Source organism: Mustela lutreola, chromosome 1 (genome assembly GCF_030435805.1).
Source record: "Mustela lutreola isolate mMusLut2 chromosome 1, mMusLut2.pri, whole genome shotgun sequence".
NCBI classification, from domain to species: domain Eukaryota; kingdom Metazoa; phylum Chordata; class Mammalia; order Carnivora; family Mustelidae; genus Mustela; species Mustela lutreola.
The window spans coordinates 231,277,315-231,291,721 of NC_081290.1; the positions used below are offsets into that span (position 1 = coordinate 231,277,315).

General features: G+C 40.6%; 1 protein-coding gene, 1 long non-coding RNA gene and 1 pseudogene across 5 annotated transcripts in view; 1 reads left to right on the forward strand and 2 right to left on the reverse strand.

Moving 5' to 3' along the window:
* Positions 1-920: 920 nt before the first annotated feature.
* Positions 921-1,498, reverse strand: LOC131807574 (uncharacterized). The gene is made up of 2 exons (XR_009344545.1): positions 1,245-1,498; positions 921-1,028 (listed from the first exon to the last, which is right to left on the reverse strand). It is a non-coding gene; the product is annotated as an uncharacterized LOC131807574 (long non-coding RNA).
* Positions 1,499-2,491: 993 nt separating this feature from the next.
* The window catches only part of PAAF1 (proteasomal ATPase associated factor 1), a 44,033-nt gene continuing 32,117 nt past the window's right edge, over positions 2,492-14,407 (reverse strand). For 2 of the 4 annotated variants that reach the window (XM_059132997.1, XM_059133011.1), the window contains exons 8-12: positions 12,379-12,470; positions 10,928-11,043; positions 8,909-8,991; positions 6,215-6,297; positions 2,492-2,906 (exon numbers count right to left, since the gene is read on the reverse strand). In XM_059132997.1, coding sequence (XP_058988980.1) covers positions 2,829-2,906; positions 6,215-6,297; positions 8,909-8,991; positions 10,928-11,043; positions 12,379-12,470 — 452 coding nt within the window. In that variant the 3' untranslated portion in view covers positions 2,492-2,828. Of the gene's footprint in view, positions 2,907-6,214; positions 6,298-8,908; positions 8,992-10,745; positions 10,801-10,927; positions 11,044-12,378; positions 12,471-14,407 lie in introns of all 4 variants that reach the window. The other 2 variants (XR_009344533.1, XR_009344535.1) reach the window with 2 other exon arrangements.
* On the forward strand, positions 3,048-4,302 carry LOC131818788 (tetraspanin-3-like; annotated as a pseudogene).

A 14,407-nucleotide genomic window follows, 5' to 3' on the forward strand; every position in this document is an offset into this window, starting at 1 on the left:
TCTCTCTCCCTCTGCCCCTTGCCCTACTCATGCTCTCTCTCGCTCACTCTCTCAAATAAATAAAATCTAAAAAAAAAAAGAGTACATAATAAAAATATAAAAAGAGACATGTTCAAGAATAAGAAACCTTTACTCTGCAGGGCTACTGGCACCAATTACATGCACGCTAGTGAATGCCACTGCCAGCTTTCCATTCAGAGAAATAGATGCACTTCTCAAAAGAAGTCACAAGGGGGCGTCTGAAAGCCAAGAAACAAAGTCTAGCTTACCTGAGCCTGTACTGTGGCAGATGAAGGTTGTCCACCCTTCCTTACCCAGAATGCACTCCTCAACCCAAAAGGGGAAAAAAAAGGCTGTCTGCTAACACTGGGGAGATTCCATTCACAGTAGACGAGGCTTTGAGTCACCTAAGAGCTAGCCTCCCTCCTCCTGTTTGGATCTAGATTTCAGGGCATCTGTCAAGGGTCACTGCACCCATTACAACTGGACTATCACAGCTCTGACAGCAGTGAAGAGCAAGTCCTGGAAGAGGAACTCACAGACATTCCTGCTTGTGTGAACTCACCCAATCCTGCTTCATCCTGTCTTCTTCATCTGACTTCCAAGAGGTTCTCTCCAGATCTCCTTTGATCCAATATTTCTGAGCTCTGGAATATGTCCCTTTGGGTCTACCTGACCTTATCACAAATCCCTCCTTAAATGGAACTGGTCAAGTCCCAGAGGTCTTGAGTATTGTGTAGCGTAGCGGAAGACACAGTCTTGGAGACAAACCAAGCAAGGCCCAAATCAAGGGTTTGGTACTTAATTTCTTGAGCCTCAGTTTCCTTATCTATAAAACTATATATATGCCATTTCCTTTTTAAGAATGTCATTGGGATTAAATATTTAAATACAGTCCCTAGTATAGCATAGATGACCAGTAATATTCAATGACTATTTTATTTTCACAATTTAAGCATATACAACAGGTAGAAAAAAATGGATTTAAAGTTAAGATAAACTGTGTTAAAATTTCTGTTCCCGGGCGCCTGGGTGGCTCAGTGGGTTAAGCCGCTGCCTTCGGCTCAGGTCATGATCTCAGAGTCCTGGGATCGAGTCCCGCATCGGGCTCTCTGCTCAGCAGGGAGCCTGCTTCCCTCTCTCTCTCTCTCTGTCTGCCTCTCCATCTACTTGTGATTTCTCTGTCAAATAAATAAATAAAATCTTTAAAAAAAAAAAAAAAAAAAATTTCTGTTCCCTATGACCCTTGGCCAACCAATTCATCGGAGTCTCACTATCTGCATGTCATAGTGAAGTTATAAATATTACATGCGAATATACCTTTAAGAATGCTGTGAACCATACTGTTACCCCAGCCAGATACTGGATTCTTCCCTTAAATAAAGCCAGATCTTAGCCTACATTGCTCAGCTCAAGTGTTGTGTTGTCCAAGGAACCTTTTCTCTCTCTAGTAATCTCTAAAATGTAATAAAACTCCATAGTGTTAAAAAGAATGATGGAGGTCGGGACGCCTGGGTGGCTCAGTTGGTTAAGCAGCTGCCTTCGGCTCAGGTCATGATCCCGGCATCCTGGGATCGAGTCCCACATCGGGCTCCTTGCTCAGCAGGGAGCCTGCTTCTCCCTCTGCCTCTGCCTGCCATTCTGTCTGCCTGTGCTCGCTCTCTCCCCCTCTCTCTCTCTGATAAATAAATAAAATCTTTAAAAAAAAAAAAAAAAAAAAAGGATGGAGGTCTAAATGTACTGAAAGAACTCAGAGATTCTAAGTGAAAATAAAACACGGAATTCATGCATTATTACTCCATTTTTATATTTAGGGGGAAAAAAAAGTGACCCATGTTAAACCCTTGCTTAAAACTCTTCTGTGGGTTTCTTGCCAACCAAATGAAATTCAAGCTCCTTACCTGGGACTCAAGCCCCTTCATTGCTTGGGCCCGGCCCACCTCCCCAGCCTCATCCTCTAAAGACCAGCCTCACCATCCCATAAGTGCTGAGTTCCAGCTATGACAAAAGTGCCCTTTATTATTTCTTCCTCTAGGTCTCAAGCTTTAGCATGCATCAGAATCACCTGGCCGGCTCTACCCATAGAATTTCTGATTTAGGGCTGAGGTGGGGCCTAGGAATTTCTATTTCTACCAAGTTCCCAGGTGATACTGATTTGGCAGTTAAGGGACCACACTCGGACAGTCACTGCCCTTACAATTATAGGATTCAACTTTATTACCTGTATATGGACTGATCAATCCTATCAGTTTGCCTAGGACTGAAAGTCCCACGTAGCAGAAAACCCCTCAGTCCAAGGAAAACTGAGACAGTTGGCTTCCCTACCTGTATAGGAATCATTCACAGGCTCCTGCTTAAATAATAGTTACTGCTAAGAAGCAGTAACTCTACAGGTAGGCCAACAGGAAGTGCCCGAGAAAGGAGTTCCATCAACTTGAATGGCTTTTTGCTGGAGTAAGAATATTTAACAAAGTTTTTCAAATTCAGACTCTTCCAAACACATTCTCTTTATTTCCTTCAGAGCACAGGATTTAGTCCTCTGGTCCTTGTAAACATTTAACACAATGGTATGAGATCAAAGTGTAAGCATCCATGTCCTTGCCCTGTGCTGCTGGGGTGAGTGTATATAGGGAGTACGTGTGAGCTTCTTACTCAATTCACAGTAGGTCTTGTCATGGAATGATACTTCCACATGGGGCAATGCAGCTGATTTTCTGTGACACCCAAAGGGTGCCCCAAACAATAAGGGGCCATGGTCCTTGAGAAGGACTAATGTCTTTGTTGATTAGAGCCAATATTTTTCATTAACTTCATCCTTTTCCAAGGAGTCAGAGGTCAGAGAGCTGATAGCGTCGCACAAGACCATCTCGACAGCATGTGTAGATCTGCTTCTCCCATGTGGCTACCTGGAACATAAAAGTTCACAGCTCAAAGGAAGCCTGGGAATCTTCCATTTTGAGAAGACAGAAGCTCGTCATTGATCTCCATTAGTACAAGTGAGTCTAAGAAGCTCTACTGACTTCAAAGACAAAAGAAGAATTAGATCCATGATCAGTATTTTAAAATAGCCAGTTAGGACCCAGGTCCCTTAGGACTATAGAACAGAGAAACTAATCAGCCAAGTAGAGAGCAAACCCCTTAGTGTGGTGCATAGTTGAGGGCAGAGGGTCTGGATCTGGGAAAGGAGATGACCCATAGACTGGCCGGTGTATCTCTGAACCTTATAAAATTATATTCAAAGAAGTTCTCAATATATGCCTGCCTGAGGGGATTTCACCGACTTCTCAAAGAAATCTGAGGCAGCAGCTACGTGGAGGAGCAAGGCACATGCTGGGGCTGCGCCACGGCACCACGGGTTGAGATGAAGGCCAGTCTAGGCTCTGCCACCACTACTGCCACCTTGCTTAGAGAGCACATGGACGGCATCACCTCCTCCAAGACTTCTGGAATTTCTCAACCTCATCTTCAGGGTCGGGGGTAGCTCGCATTCTGGCCTTTTAGGTTATGTGGGAGCCCCTGTCTTCATCACTTATGATGACAATGACCACTTCTTTGAAGATGTGCATCCTCTTGTCCCTACTATAATTATCATTGCTATGGATCCCCACTTTTCATTTTCGGGCTGACTGGATACTGTGTCCCAATCTGGGAGAGCTGCTGTAGATGTGCCACATTTGTCATCATTCTACTCTTGGTTTTTTTGCAGAAGCTGTTGTAGGGGTTCTGGGATACATTTACAGAGTGAAGGTAGAAAAACGAGGTTGATCAGAGCATCCAGGAAGTAAGACCTACAGAGGAACCAGCCCTACAATGGAACCAGCTAGTCAGACTGGGAATAATAAGGACTGGTTCAAAGAAACCAAAAACCAGTGTCCCTAAGCTGCAGCAGAGAGACAGCTGGCACCTGTAATGGTTGGTGGGCCCACTCCTCTCACCTCCATGCTGAGGGGTGTTGATGTCCTAGGGGTGAAGGAGCTACAACCAGTCACGTGCATGTGATCTGGGAGAGCGGGCCCGTGCAGCTCTTCAGCGGCTAGATGTGCTATGTGCATACATTATACTATGCAGGAGTAGAGATCCTGTATATGAGCCCCTTACCACTGGCAAAAGTCTTGTTCTGCTTTGGAAGGTGAGTCAAGCAGGTTTACTTTTAGTAGTTCAGCCACATTTAGTTAAACCACACATTACACAGGCACAGGTGTTGGACAGAGCAGCTTGGCTCTTCATGTGCCCACCTGTGATTTTCTTTTCCCTTGTTCTATCTGACTCTCCATGTTCATAAGTTTTTAGGCACGACAGTGAATGTTATCATTTCAGAGCCATTTGTGAGTTGAACAGTGTGGAAGAATGAGAGGGGGACCTGGGCCTGCTTCTGTTACCTCCACGCAGCAACAGAACTGCTGCCAAAGTATCACTGGGTCTTTTCCATCTTTACAGCGGAGAACTCTTGGGGAGAGAAGGGGGAAGCCAGCTAAGGTTAAAGTTAATACCAGTTGGTGCCCTTCATCAGTGTCCTTTTAAAAAATATACATTGCAGTTCAATAACATAGCACTGTACAAAAATGACCAAAATAGTTCATCTTCAAAATCAGACTGATTCTTGAAACTAGAGGTGTTTTTTTTTTTTTTAAACTAGAGGTTTTTAATCAACCTTTATAGGAGCATAATATATGCATTTAAAAAAGATTCTATTTATTTGAAAAAGAGAGAGTGAGAGAGAGCATGAGAGAGGAGGAGGTCAGAGGGAGAAGCAGACCCCCTGTGGAGCTGGGAGTTCGCTAAGGGACTCGATCTCGGATCTCCAGGATCACGACCTGAGCCAAAGGCAGTGGCTTATTAACCAACTAAGCCACCCAGGCGCCCCTATGCGCAACTTTTAAAAAACAATTTGTGTGCATGTGTGTATGTTATTATATGATTAAGCCCACTCATTATAAATCTAAACTCATTAGGATTAATGTACCCATGCAGACTAGCAAAACAGTATGTAGATAAGATCTCAGTTGAAAGAAAAGAAGAGAAAAAGCCTGAGACTCAAAGGTTAAGAACCACTAATTCAGTGGAAGAAGCATGAATTCTGGAGGTAGCTTAATCTCAGGTGTGCTAATGTGTACCTACATGACCTAAGGCAACTTTCTCAATCACTCTGGACTCCAGCTTCCTCACTTATAAAAATGAAAATGGTATGTTGATTCACAATATAGAACACTATGCAGGAATTTTAAAAATGAAGTGGATCTATTTGCATTTATCTGAAAAGAGCTCTGAGATGTTAAAAAAGTCACAGAACAAAACAATACATAGAGAATGTTTTCAGTTATGCACAAACTAAAGATAAACCTATATTATCTACATAATTACATAAACACAAAGATGTAAGTGAAAAATTTCCAAAAACAGTCTTGAAAGATACATGCCCAAGTGTTAATGCTAGTTACTCCTGGAAAGAAGAGCAGAACTAAAAAGGTCTTAAAGGGGACTTGAAAGTTGTGTAATTTTGTATTGTTTGAATTTTTATAGGTATGTATTAGCTGTATAACTTTAAAAAAATATAAAAACAATAGAAATAATAATACTTATACCTCAAGAATAATAACAATGAAATAAGATACATGTAAAACATCCAGCACAGTGTCTAGTCAATAAATATTATTTCCCCTTTTGTTTTTCTCTTTCTAATCAAATGAGATAAACAGTCTTGAACTTTAAATAATAATAATAATGACAGCTAACTATTTATAGAAGATTTAAAATTTACAACTATTTTTCATATACATTTTATAGAACTGACAGACTGAGGAGGTGAAATGATTTTTCAAGTTTCTAGAGCTAAAAAGTGGTGAAATCACTTCTGATTCAAAATTCTCACTGACTTTTTTTTTTTTTTTTTTTTTTTTTTTTAAAGATTTTATTTATTTACTTGAGAGAGAGACAGTGAGAGAGAGCATGAACGAGGAGAAGGTCAGAGAGAGAAGCAGACTCCCCATGGAGCTGGGAGCCCGATGCGGGACTCGATCCCGGGACTCCAGGATCATGACCTGAGCCGAAGGCAGTCGTCCAACCAACTGAGCCACCCAGGCGTCCCTTCTCACTGACTTTTATCTCATCCATAAGTATTTTATCATTCAGAATGCCCACAAAGTAGCTGGATTCAGTCCCCTCAAAAGCCTTAGATCTCAGGTGGGAATCACCCAGGTGCCTCTCGGGCCTGTACCTTGAACACAGGGTCACAGTCAGCTCCAGTGAGCTCAATGAGATAGTCTAGGTCTTGCTGGACAATGAAACAGCTTCCATCACCTAAAAGGCAGAAAGAAAAATTTAGAGAACTAAAGAAAAGCTGCACGCAAAGGAGCTTTAAAAAAAAAAAAATCAGTATTGTAGTTTATTTCAGTACATCACGAGCCTAAAGAAGTTTATCCCAAGACCCAGAATGGCAAATAGACCTCATTACATGGGTCAAACATGAGGGCCTACAGTGGCTGCCTCGAATGCTGGGTTAGAGGATCTGAAGGACAAGTACAAGCTCAGTGGGAAGAAGGGCTGTCTTTGATGAGCAATACTTGCCAAGGGCACAGAGCAAGTCACTTCAGGCTTATAGAGGACTGCAAACTTACCCTGGCCCATGATTTTTAACAGGGACTTGTCCATATACATGTTTTAATATGCTCCCAAATTATTCTTCTACCTATAAACTTGACTGGATACATGAGACAAAGGAGCAAAGTTGTAATTCCAAGAAAATAAAAGTATATTTATTTTTAAACTTAATTTTCTTAAAAGACCATGGACAAATGAGACTTGGAATGCTCTGTAAACTGCTGAAATAAAGTAATTTTTTTATTATTGTTTTACTTAATATAAAAACAGTACATGTTAATTGAGGAAAACTTTAAAAACAAGAAACAGAAATTAAAAAAAAAAACACTCCATCTACCCCTAAAAGATCACTACTGTTAATATTTTTAATGTATTTTTCCAATCCTTTTTGTGCAAAATTTTTTAAAAGATTTTATTTATTTATTTAACAGACAGAGATCACAAGTAGGCAGAGAGACAGGCAGAGAGAGAGGAAGGGAAGCAGGCTCCCTGCTGAGCAGGGAGCCCAATGTGGGGCTTGATCCCAGGATCCTGGGATCATGACCTGAGCCGAAGGAAGAGGCTTTAACCCAATGAGCCACCGAGGCACCCCCTTTTTGTGCAAATGTTATTTTACATGGTTGAAAGCATATTACATAAAAGAATATCTTTATGCATGAAGTTTTTCTGTATCAACATTGTGACTTTGTAAAGAATAAAATTTTAATTAACCTTTTCAAGCTTTTTAAAAATTGAAAAACTGCTGTTGAAACAAATTAATTAATTTTAATTTATCTGTTAATCAACTTATACCCCAACCAGCAGCATACAGAAAGACCTTATCCTTTCTGGTATTATTAAAAATAATCTTTTTTAATTCAAATTTTATTTTATTTATTTATTTAAAAATTTTATCTATTTATTTGACAGACAGAGATCACAAGTAGGCAAAGAGGCAGGCAGAGAGAGAAGAAGGGAAGTAGGCTCCCGCTGAGCAGAGAGCCCGATGTGGGGCTTGACCCAGGACCCTGAGATCATGACCTGAGCCGAAGGCAGAGGCTTTAATCCACTGAGCCACCCAGGCACCCCTAAATTTTATTTTATTAAGTAATCTCTACACCCAACATGGGACTCAAACTGACAACCCAATATCAAGAGTAGCATGCTCCACCAATGCCAGCCAGGCATCCCAAAAATCATCTTTTCAATAAAAGAATTATTATTTTTTAGAAATACTTATGTAAGTATTGATAGGTATAATAATACAATATTTGTGATATGTTTCAAAATATCACAATAATTGGGGATTATAAGGGAAAGTGTAAAACAAGATGAAACAGGATTAGCTATAAACTGGTAAAGGTTGAAGCTAGATAATGGGAATATCAGGTTTATTATGCTTTTCTCTCTACCTTTGTATCTCTTTGACAATTTCCATAGTAAAAAGTTTCTAAATTGTTTAATCTGGCAATTTCAATCTCCTCTCTAGTAAAAGAGTTCCAAAGGACCTTTAAGATCATCTATATCCAACTTCTAAACCGGTACTGAATTCTATTCACAACACCTTGCAGATTGGCCAGCCAGCCTATGCTTCTCCAACCCAAGTTGGTACTGCTTTCTACAATACCAGCTTCTCTCCTAACGAGACAGAACATTTTCCTTACATTCAACTGAAATGTGGCTCCTGGTAACTTTCTTTCATCGGTCTTAGTTTCATCCTCTGAAAACAGTTATATTACTATGAATAAGGCACAATCACTACTTTTAAGGAGCCTGAACTGGAGGGAGATATAGACAATCATAGTGTAGGGTGATAAACACTGTACAATAAATACGATATGCCAAAGAATTGTGAAGAACCATACCCCTAGCCCCACCATAGATCATGCATTTAAATATAAATTTATTTATTTTTAGAGAGAGAGAGAAGGCATGAATGGGAGAGTAGGGGTGGAGTGCAGGGAAAGGGGCAGAGGGAGAGATCATCTTTTTTTTTAAGGGTGGGAGGGGAGGGACAGAGAGAAAGAGAATCTCAAGCAGGCTTCACGCCCAGCATGGAGTCCAATGCTGGGCTCATTCTCACATCCCCAAGATCATGACCTGAACAGAAATCAAGTCACTCAACCAGGCCACATAGGCACCCCAAGAGATAGAATCTTAAGTAGGCTCCACACAGCATGGAGCCTGATGCAGGGCTCAATCTCACCACCCTGAGATCATGACCTAAGCATTAAAAGTCAGATGCTTAACAGACTAAGCCACCAGATACCCCTAATCTTAAATTTAAAGGAACTACAGGAAGCCATCTCTCTCAAGGGATCCCTGGACCCACCTTGGCTGGCAATGAATCCATCTCTGAAACTCAGCAGGGACAGAACTGGTGCTCCAGATCTGTGGATGACTTGTACTGGAGCCCTAGAATTCAAAGAAAAAGAAGCAACTGTACTTTTTTCTTCAAGAGCAACACTTGACTATATTCAACGTATAGGACTAACCACACAAAAGCAAACAGGACAAACGTGGACAGAGATTAAACATTCATACACTTTCTTTCCTGGCAAGATCCTTAAATAGTAGATTCAGGTAATCCACTCAAAACCACCTTGGAGTGATCTAAACATGTCTCTAACTAAACAGGTCACTGAGCTGAATGAACTAAGTTACCACCACCAACTCCAGTCTTTAGGGGAGACCTGACAAGAGTTTAAGATAACAATGTTAACACATGTTAATTATTTTGCTTACAGACAAAATTAAGACAGTTGGGAGTAAAAAAAAGATACTTGTCAGATATTACAAATGTCAGGACTCTATGAAATGAAAGAGAAAGGTGAATGAGAATCAATTTAATATATATGTAAAGCTGATTTTCTTTCTTTCTTTTTTAATCTTAAGTAGGCTCCACACTCAAAGTGGGGCTCGAATTTGTGACCCTGAGATCAAGTCGCACACTCTACCAACTGAGCCAGCTAGGTCCCCCTGTGAGGCTCATTTTCTTCTTCTTCTTCTTTTTTTTTTTTTTTAATTTTATTTATTTGAGAGAAAGAGAGAAAGCACAAGCAGGGGGAGCAGAAGAGGGAGAAGCAGACTCCCCGCTGAGTCTGGGTCTGAGTCTGAGTCCGAGTCTGAACCTGACATGGGGCTTAATTCTAGGACCCTGGGATTATGACCTGAGCCAAAGGCAGATGCTTAACTAACTGAGCCACCCAGGCACCCTGGCTGATTTTCTAATAGTGATCAGACATTCCCTGAATCTCTATAGAGTCAAAAACAAGAACAAAAGTAAAGCAATTGAAATTTTGGAAGAAAAGGTGCAAGCTTTCACTACAATTTCTTTACTGCTCTTAGAGTAAAGCCCAAACTCCTTTGGATGGTACATGTGTTCTTTCTAACAAACTCTTGCTTTCCTGTCTGACATCACTTCTAACTGCTACCCTGTCTGCAGGGTATATATTTGTCATATTAAACTACTCAGAGATCCCTGAAAGTGCCATACTTCCACATATCTTCATGCTTCTCTATGTGCTATTCTACCTAGGGCAGATCCCTCTCTTCATTTGGTAACTTCCTACTGGACAAGATCCAATTAAAGCTTCATTTCCTTGGAGAAGAATTCCCACCTTCTCCTTTCTCCTTCTCAGCGCTTTCTCATTTTCCTGTGTAGAGCCCTGTCAGCCCACTGACCACAATGTATCACCAATGTCTTTTAGTTGCCTGTCTTTACTGTTAGAATCCACCTCAAGGGCAGAATCTGTATCTTTTACTTCTGGTTTTCAGTGCCCTGCACAATATCTGGTGACCACAAAAGCCATTCAGTAAATGTCAGCTGAACAAAAGAAAGGAAATGGAAGAAAGAAGGGACAGAATTGGAGAAATAGTTAAATCCTGGGATGGAGAGGTTGTGTGGTTCTCTCTGGGTATCTTTAAAACCAGAATAAAGCCCATTTCAGATAGGTTATGATCAAAGCCAAAGAAAAACAGCTGGCTTACTTGAACTAAAAATGATCACTCTTAAGCCAATCCAGATTTAATACCACTGAGAAAATTACTGAGCTCCTTAAAATTAAAAGTTCTGTACAATCATTTTAAGTGAAATGTTAGTTCGTTAAAGCTCAGATTCCAAAGCCATCACTACAATAGGTCAATCATGACAGCATGAATCAAATTACCTTTAATATGATTCCAGGAATAATAAGAACAACCAGACCACTCACACTGGAAAACCTTTATAAATGGAAAAATATACCCTTGATTCAACAGTCATCTACATGTTATGCTAAATCATTGTTAAAGCTAATAAAAATTTCCACTCTGTAGAAGACCTGCATCATGCAAATGAATGGTGACTCACCTTGGACTCCTCACGTCCAGCTGATAAATGTTTCCATCCTGTGTCCCAGCCAACAGCAAGAAGCCAGAGAGAAAAGTGCAGCAGTTGAAGGCATCTGAGCCAACAAAGAGGAACACCTGGGAACAAGTGGGTGCCGAAACTGCTGCTTAAACATTGTTTTCAGAAATAAGCAGACACCAAAAAAGGGAAAAATTTCCTATTTTTAGAGACATTTGCTTTCCTCTCCCTTTAAGTACTCTGCTTCTAAACAAAGTACTCAGCAAGGACCAAAGAGGAACCAGGCCCCGCAGAGGACTTTAACAATGTATGCACAACCACACCCGGATGCAGTTTTCAAACTACTGCCCCTCAACACACTGCCTCCCAGGACCCACACTGCCTCCCACAACCCTCAGTCTCCAATGTCTTTCTTCTGCTTCTCATTACAACCCTCCATTTGGGAAATACTTGCAATTCACACATTTAAATTTTGTTCATGTCACTTCTGACAACCTTTTGAAGGGAGACTACGTAGGAAAAGAAACAAGCTTAAATAAAGTGGCAATTTAAAGAATTATAATTCTTCCCGAAAAAAGGAATTATCAGATGTTGTTGTTGTTCTCTACTGTTAGCTCAATCTGATCATTTCTGCCTCAAATGTTCTAAAAAGAAAGGAAAAAAACAAATCTGGCCAAACAAACAAAACCTGTGATTTCCCTTCAGAAGGAAAAGCAGTGCAGAGGCGATACAACCAGAAAGAGTGACGTTCCTGGAATATCATTTCTGAAAATGGAAACATCACTAGAACAAAAGTAACAAGAAGAAATGAAAATATAAAATCTATAGCCAACCCATATCATTAAAGTTATCTGGGTGAGGCTGATGGGCAAAATAAAATCCCAGGGAACCCCGGGCTTAATGAAGAGTAGTATGCCCAGTGCAAAATTTCAAAGGCTGAAGGAAAAAAATTCAAATAATTCTTCCATAAGAGACATTCTGGTCACTAGTTGATCAAGAGTCCTGAATGCATGAGTCCTTGACTCAGAATTTCTTCACATTACCTTGGATATGGAAGGAAATCTACATAACCTCATCATTTTATACACAGTATGCTGAAGCCCAGAGAGAAAGTGACTTAACAAAGGTCACAAAGAAGTAGAGCATTTAATCCTCATCATACAACCCTACAAGGTGAGTACTACTATGCCCAATTTAGTGATGAGGAAACTGAGGCTCAGAATGGTTAAGTAACCTATTAAATGTCACAACCATTATAGAAGAGCTACGATGTGAATGCTGCCCTTTCTCCAAATTCCATGCTCTTAATCGTTACACTCTTTTGCCCTTTACTCCTGCAGCTTTCCCAAAAGATGAACACAGGGAGCAAGCAGAAATGTTTCCAAAACCGCTTTCCAGAAATCAGAGTGATCCAGCATGCCCCAGAGTTCCAAAGTCTTAGAGGAACCACTTGCCGGCTGCCTGCTCTGCAGTCCCAAGCACTGAAGTTTCTTATCCTCCCGTGCCAACAGCAGCATTTTCGACTCTGTTCCAACCTCCCGTTCACCTGCATGACAGATAAACCATGTCAACAATGGGCTAGGCCGATCAGCTGGCAGTGCCAGAAAGCACAAATCCTTACGGCTGTTTATTGAATTCCTCTTAGTGATTAATTTGCTAACTTAAAAAAACTTTTATTAAATTCTGTATCTTGGTAAACATCTGTCAAAACTCACAGAACTGATCATTTAAAAGGGTGACTTCTGGGGTACCTGCCTGGCTCAGTTGGTAGTACATGCAACTCTTGATCTCAGGGCTTTAAGTTCGAGCCCCAGGTTAGGGATAAGAGATTACTTAATAAATAAATAAATATATATATATATATATATATGTTTAGATTTTATTTATTATTTGAGAGAGAGCAGGAGTGCACATGGGAAGGGCAGAGGGAGGAGAAAGAATCTGAAGCAGACTCTACACTGAGCCCAGAGCCCAGCACAGGCCTCAATCCCATGACTGCAAGATCATGACTTGAGCTGAAACCAAGAGTCAGAAGGTCAACTGACTGAGCTACCCAGGTGCCCCTAAATAAGCTAATTAAAAAAATATAAGGGGTGCCTGGGTGGCTCAGTGGGTTAAGCCTCTGCCTTTGGCTCGGGTCATGATCCCAGGATCCTGGGATCGAATCCCGCATTGGGCTCTCTGCTCGGCGGGGAGCCTCCTTCTTCCTCTCTCTCTTTCAGACTGCCTCTCTGCCTACTTGTGATCTCTGTCTGTCAAATAAATAAATAAAATCTTAAAAAAAAAATAATATATATATATATAATAAAATAAGATAAAAAGGGCAACTTTTACTACATGTAAAATACTTATCAATAAACCCAACTTAAGAATATTAAGTCATTTGGAATATGACAAGATATCATATTAGCAGCAGGGGCACAATGTTAGAACAGTCTCTGCCCTCAAGGCTCTTATGGTCTGCAGTAAATGAAATTTATTCATTCACTAAAATCTTTAGTGAGGGTCTACTATGTATTGGACACTATTCTAGGTGCTAAGGAAATAGTAATATATGAACAGACAGGGTCCTTACTCTCAAGAATTATAGTGGAATATGTAAATTTATAAACAAATAGGATATTTTCAGACAGTGATGAATTCCACAAAGGAAATAAAGAAGGAAAATCTAATCAGTAGTGAGTAGATGTGGAAGGCTGAGGAAAGGTAATTTTAAGTTTAAACTTCAACTGTAAAAAAAAATCCATGAGAAGTACCTGGGTTGCACAGTCAGGTAAGCATCTGACTCTTGGTTTCAGTTTAGGTCATGATCTCAGGGTAATGAGATTGAGCCCTGCGTCAGCTCTGTGTTCAGCATGGAGTCTGCTTACGACTCTCTCTCCCTCTACCCCCATCCCCACCAGCCCAGCCTCTCTTAAATAAAAACAAACAAATAAATCTATCAAATAAATCTATCTTTTAAGAAACTCCATGGAGGCCAGGTTTCAACTGAGAACTGACTGGTAAACCAGAAATTAGCCATGCAAACACCTTTGCGAAGTAAAGGCAGTATGACACGAGGCTGGAAAGGAATGTGGAGGTCAGAAAGTGTTAAGTGTTGTGATAAGCCAAGTGAAGTGGATAGGATTTTAATATATGTATAAAAGGAGGTCACTGGAGGAGAGTAGGGACAAAGGAGAGCAACATGACTTGATTTGTGGGTTGCTTTTTTTAAAAAAATGACCACAAATGGTTGCTCTGAGGAGAATGGATTATAGGAGACTAGTAAGGGACACCTGGGTGGCTCAGTCAGTTAAATACCTGCTTTCGGCTCAGGTTATGATCTCGGGGTCCTAGGATCAGGCCCTGAGTTAGGCGCCCTACCAACTGGGAGTCTGCCTCTCCCTCTCCCTCTCAACTCTCCCCATCTCTCTCAAATAAATATATAAAATCCTTAAAAAAAGAAAACAAAAAACAAAAAAAAAAAGGGCGCCCGGGTCTCTC